General features: G+C 31.6%; 1 protein-coding gene across 1 annotated transcript; it reads right to left on the reverse strand.

The window, feature by feature from the left end:
- Nucleotides 1–2,951: 2,951 nt before the first annotated feature.
- RO3G_01331 (uncharacterized protein) lies at nucleotides 2,952–4,115 on the reverse strand (the record flags this gene model as incomplete). The annotated part of the gene is made up of 3 exons (XM_067655922.1): nucleotides 2,952–3,358; nucleotides 3,412–3,681; nucleotides 3,746–4,115. 3 exons carry the CDS (start codon nucleotides 4,113–4,115, stop codon nucleotides 2,952–2,954), a joined length of 1,047 nt encoding a protein of 348 aa, XP_067512023.1.
- Nucleotides 4,116–6,298: the final 2,183 nt, after the last annotated feature.

Here is a 6,298-nt window from a genome sequence, read left to right on the forward strand (position 1 = left end):
GCTATACTCTAACCTGATGAATCATTATTGCAAGCGAGCATATATACAAATTGCCATTTCTTCTAGAGCTAAAATTTTTTCAAGTCTTTGATCTCATACCAAGAATATTTTATTGCAAATACACATAACATTATAGAACTTTATAAGACCTAATTTTATAATACAATCGAGTAGTTGCTTACTTCACTTTTGACATATTTACTTTGATTATTTTTAAATGAATATTAGTCAAAGTATCCTTTATTTTATTCCTACATAACATTAAGGACAAGTCAAATCCCTTGAAGCCAATTATCTTCGTTATATCTGTTTAGTTTATATCAAATTATCATTATTACCTTATTTCAAGACCGATATACTTTAAATAAGACCTGATTATCATGTAAACAAGCGAACCAATACAACAATTTGATAATACGAAACCTTAATATCCAGTTTCTACCTAAAACGGCTGATTATTTCGAAAATAATCAATAATAACTTAAAGCTTACAATACAATGTATAGTAAAAATATAGATCTATAATAGTATAACTTCAAGCCTTTATATTTAAATTAAACGCATCTTTATTAACAAAATACTCTTTCATCTCAAGCAAATGTCCTTCACTCACAGAAAGCATCTTTATTTTAAAATACATATACAAGTTTTATCTCTTCTTTAATGCATGGCTTTCTAATTTCAATTTCAATTTTATTATTAGGAATAAAAATTTCTTTTGAAATGAGAGTACTTTATTGACGTACATTTTTATTTTATTTAGCTTAAACAGTTACTTATAGTTAGTATTGCCTAGAGTACATGTACCACAAGCATATGTACATTCAAATTTACTATTCTTTCTGGAATCAAATTATATACAAACACTTGATTTCGTATTTCTCTTTTAAACAACTATACTCAGTATTTCAAATTGTCGAAGTAAAACTCTACGACAATAAAGATAATTCAATATATTATAATTTCTTATAACAGAGCAACAGATGTTTGATCAAGAGGCTTTGTTTTGCCCGACAAAAATTATTGGGAACCAGGAAAAACATTGTAGTTGAAGGATAACTCCCTTTAACTTCGGTTTATATTTTATCAATTCGTAGCTTAAGTTTTTCTTTTCTAAGCCACTTTAAGATTTAAAAAAATTCGACCAATCTATACTTCTGACAGTTACCTACAGCAAACAAATTGTTATTAAAACATTGTGATTTTAGATTTTATATTAGATTTCTATGTAAACCTGCCAGGCAATTAAAGATATTATAGCTACATTAAAATATTATATTAGAAATTAAATTTCAAAAATATACAATTCATTATTAAAGCTACTTTTAATTTATTCTGTGTAGCAAATTAAAATCTTTTATGAAAGTATTGAGGCCCTTTTGTAGGTAAAAGATAAGTTTATTGAATTTGAGTGGCTTCATTTTAGGTCTTTGTTAATTTTATCAGGTTTTTTTGTGTATGTGAATTTTATTTGGACGCTGCATTTTAGCTGGTCATCACAATAGGGCTTAAACCCACGATCAAACAAAGAGAAAACGGCTATGGATATTGGAACTAGTGCTGCCAGACGATCACTTTGTCTAAATCACTTGGATATATTCTTTTTTTCTTCAAATTTCTCGACGCAAAATTTGAGTGCGGAGTATCTATCGCATCTGTCCGCCCGGTAAGGTCAATGGAATAACATTTGGAACATAGTAACACCCTTAATGCTTTAAGAACCGATTTAGAAGGAGCTGACCATGTGGAGGTCTGGTACAAATGTCTATATGGTGGTAAAGATAGCCCAGCTCAAATAGGATTGAACATATGGTTGACCAACAAAGGATCCAAGAGTAACTGCAGGACTTGAACGAGGAGTTTTTGTTGGTAAGAGTTTAAAAGAAAAGACAAATGAAAGTTAATAGCAATAGGTATTTGTGGCCGGTTGTGCATGTTGAGGTATTGGATTGTGTGAATTTTGGTCAGCGTCTGATTTGGACGGAGGGGGCAGGGCTTGGATTTGCCACCAGGCAACCATCCATGGCGTCATGCTATACATCGGCTACGTTCTTTTCGGGTCATCGACAGTAAGAAAGTGGTTCTGAGTTTTTATGTTGTTTTTGGTAACCTAGACCCAGTTGCAGAAATTGTTTCTTGATGGTCTTGAAAGCCTTGATACTAAGTTCTTCCACTGGAGGAGACATTCTTCTCCAAAGCGAAGACTTGGTCAGTTTGTATCATTGTTGATGTCTGTCATATTGTATGTGCGGCATAAATTTTGTCAGGAGAGCGTCTTCAGGTAGCGTAAAAGATCAAAAGAGGAATTGAGCTTGAGGTATTTTTAAAGTCAGCACAAAAGCAATTTTTACCTGAATGCAAACTCATATTCAAGATACAGTATGTCAAAATTACCATTTATCTACGTCAATTGAAGTAATTTAACTCTCAATTTAATATCAACTCTTTCCATCAAACTTTAATAATATTAATTTTTTTTCAGGTAAAAATAAACAATTATAATGCCAGATAAGCCGGACAAAATAATAGTGTTAATAGGATTAACATGTTGTATCAATTCAGAGTCAACTTAGATTATCTTAGCTTTGCGATGTGCTTATAGTTGCCTAGGTTTATTTGGAAAATCTTTAAGCAAATAGGAACGATCGATATTTCATTATTCTGTTTATGTATTACCTAAATAAACTACGTTTTCTTTGTTATTACAACAAAAGAAACATATTTGGCATATTTAAAAAAGGTACAATTATTGGACAAATTGAACATCTTATGAAACTAAATGTGAAGTTTTTCTGTCTTGTAAGTAAATAGAGAACATGAAGTTAATTTTTTCCATCAACTTTTTTAATAAAAAAATATTTGTCGTAGACGAATATAAGGATAGAATAAATATATATCTTATATAATCCAATAACCATGATTTTATATATAATTAGCAATAAGTTAATAAACTATTTATGAATTTCTTTCGAAAATTCATCTTTTTGTTCATTTTTTGGTTCTAAATGAGGAGAAGAAATGTTTTCATTACATTGGACATCCGATGAGTGTAAAACTGCTGCTTCTTGAGCTTGACTGTTACAAGTGGAAACATCAGAGGGAATCGAATTGGCTTCAACTTCTGGTTGATTATGAGCCAAATTATTCATCTCGATTGCTGTACTAAGTGGTCCATCATGATGTTCATCTGCATGATGAACGTCATGCTGTGTAACTAAAGAAGAAGCGTACCTTGTCTCGTACATGTCAATAGGATATGCACTGTCATTGTCTGTTTCTCTTTCTTGACGAATTTCTGGTGGTAAGCAATCCCATTTACAAATAGGACACAATGTTGATTTTTGCGTTAACCACGGGTCTATAAAGAATTTTTTTTAAGGTTAATAAGCATTTATACCGTTTATTTATTACCTATACACAATACACAAAAGCCGTGACCGCATGGTAACATACGAACATCACCCTTTTCTGGTGTAAAATCTTCCAAGCAAATGGCGCAGTTCAAGTTCTTTGTTGATCCCATTTCATATTGTTTTACAGGTAGTGAATTTACAATGTTAACCGGAAGTGGGTCTATTTGATTAACTCTTTGCTGTAGATAAATGACATTATTACCAATGGGATCATTTGTGTTGTTTAATCTTAAACGGCGTAATTTCCACCACCTCAAAAAGATAACACCTATTTAATTGTATATTAGGCTTTGATGCTAAGGAGCTTCATGTATTTTCCTTTATCTTTTTACCTATTACAAAGACAGCAGCAAGGGCAACTATATACGCAAAGTAACCTCTTATTGAACCAATGAAGCCGCTTGAAGAGTCATCCTGTGGAAAGTAAGTGGTAATTGACCAAAAAGTCCGAATAGTTGAATCAGAAGAATCATATGTATCATTGAGTTTGCTTTTTAAAGTGTTCCCATAAGCATAAGGAATGAAGTAAACACCAATGGATGATTGTGATAAATCATTGTCTGACATGTTTAATGCAGATCTGTAAGAAGGCAGTGGTGTAGAATAAGTTGGAAAACTCACAGTTGCTTGATACAGAGATGTCTGAATTGTAATGTCTTGATACGTTTGATTATCATAAACCAATGCAGCAGTAACATTCATTTTGTTTGTAGTTGATAGTCTGTTAATCACAGATATTTTTTCACTCCAATTACAGACACCTCTTTTTACTAGAGCAACTGTCTCCATATCTCGTATGGCTGTTATGTTTGTTGTGTTAAAATTCATTTGGTAAACATTATCTATTGTTGTATTCTGACAGCCGTAGCCAAAATTCAATAAAACTCTCTAAAAATACAATATGTTATTTTTTTTCTTTCCTCAAAGTAAAAGTTTGCTTTTACATTAGTTGGACTGTATTCCTTCTTATTTAATAAGACAGCTTGAAAGTCTTGACAATTCACTGTAGCCGCGGTTGAATAAATAATGTTGTATATATTTGACGAATCAGTTGTGTTTACGATAAATGCTATTTCAGAGAATATCGGGTTTGGGAGATCAGCTAGTGCAACATTCAATAATACAAAGCACATATACAGTGTCACACATAATATCATTTCTACAGAAAACAAAAGCTAAGAGAAGATAAGCAATAAACTCAACTCCCTGAGCAAAGTTAAAAAAAAAGAATTGTAGTGAAGTCATTTATCCTTGAAATGTTTCAGTACGTAAAAGAAAAAAGAGACATTCTCGATATATTCTATCTACATTATACATGCTTTTTTGAAACAGCTCACTCATCTAAATCATTTCGCTTACGTTTTGTTGATGGTTCGCCCACCAACATCGCTTATAAAACCCTTACAAAGTAGGTTTAAATGACTATTCCAAGTTTTTTTTTTTTTTTTTTTTTTTTTAAAAAAAAAAAAACTTGTATTCTTGAATAGAAATGAATGTGTTGTGAATAACTTTAGTAATAGAAGACTAGTGTATGAAAGGTGTGCATACGAAGATACACAAGATGCTTTAGTCCATCCGCTTGTTGATGAATACAAATATCGTACGTTTTTTATCACATTAAATGTCATAGATGCCATTAAATCCTTAATTCTGATTCGTTGAATCCGTATTACCCCAAAAAAATTAAGGTGGAACAAGGGCTGTAGAACAAAGCACTGTTCAGGTTCATCTTTTTTCACGGCCCATTGTATGGCAATTGGGGTGTAGAGCCGAGTTCTCGTATATATTTTTTTCATAATCTAAGGTTCACTTACTCCAAACCATTTTGTGTTGCCACGTATAATCTTCCTATCAGTCTAACCCCAGAAATTATAAAAAATGAATTGATTAGCTGTATTTGTGTTTTGTGCAATGGAAAGAGAGGCATATAGGAGTAAAGCACATATGCATTGCCTTTCTGTAATAGATACTATCTAGCGAAGAGGAAGCAGAATACGTTGATCACCTATTTAACCCCACTTGTTACTTAAACGGTCTAATTCAATCTCCATTTTAAATATTGTTTCCAGTGTGGCTAATGTCTTTAATTAGGAAATCTGTGTTTCCCTGAAAGAATAATAGAGGGACCTGCCGCAGTATGAATGAATATATTTCAATTTTAATTTTTCTGCCCAAAGATTCGTCAAGTCCTAAGCTTGAATAATATATTTTTTTTTTTAAAAAAAAAAAAAAAAAAAGCTTCTCCAAATATTGACTAGTTCAAATTATTCACTAAGTTTAAAAGATATTACTACTTATCTGTCATGCTCAAATCAAGTGTGTAATTTGGGGAGAAAGGTAAGAAAGGCCAACGAAACTAAGTGGTACGTTACTGCGTTGATAATTGACAGGTGAGTTGCAAAATGTTAAGTTAGTTTTGGGGTGAAATTCAGCTTTATAATACTTTTATACAGACAGTTCCGTGCCACTCCGAATCAATCTCTGCCCCTACCAGTCTTCCAAATTTAGCCTATGAAGTTTGATGGGGAGTCGAAACTATTGTTCAAAAATAAAAGTTTTTCAAGAACAGGACACTTTTTCTTTTTTATTCTTCTTTTATTTTTTGTTTGGGGAAACAAAGAAAAGAGAACTCTACTGGCTTTTTTTTTACTGTGTGTGTACAATAAACTAATCTTTTATATACAACATCAATATATACAACATCATACATTTGTTACATATAAACCTACAACTTATAACCAAGAAAGAACAGTAAAAGGTATTAAATTGTACATTCAAACTATAAAAGAAAGAGAGAAATAAGGTTCACCAAGAGATTAAAATAGTCTACAGATAGCTTTATTTTAATATATTTTTAATCATGGATAATCAACAAGTGCTTCGTC

Source organism: Rhizopus delemar, genomic scaffold (genome assembly GCF_000149305.1).
Source record: "Rhizopus delemar RA 99-880 supercont3.1 genomic scaffold, whole genome shotgun sequence".
NCBI classification, from domain to species: domain Eukaryota; kingdom Fungi; phylum Mucoromycota; class Mucoromycetes; order Mucorales; family Rhizopodaceae; genus Rhizopus; species Rhizopus delemar.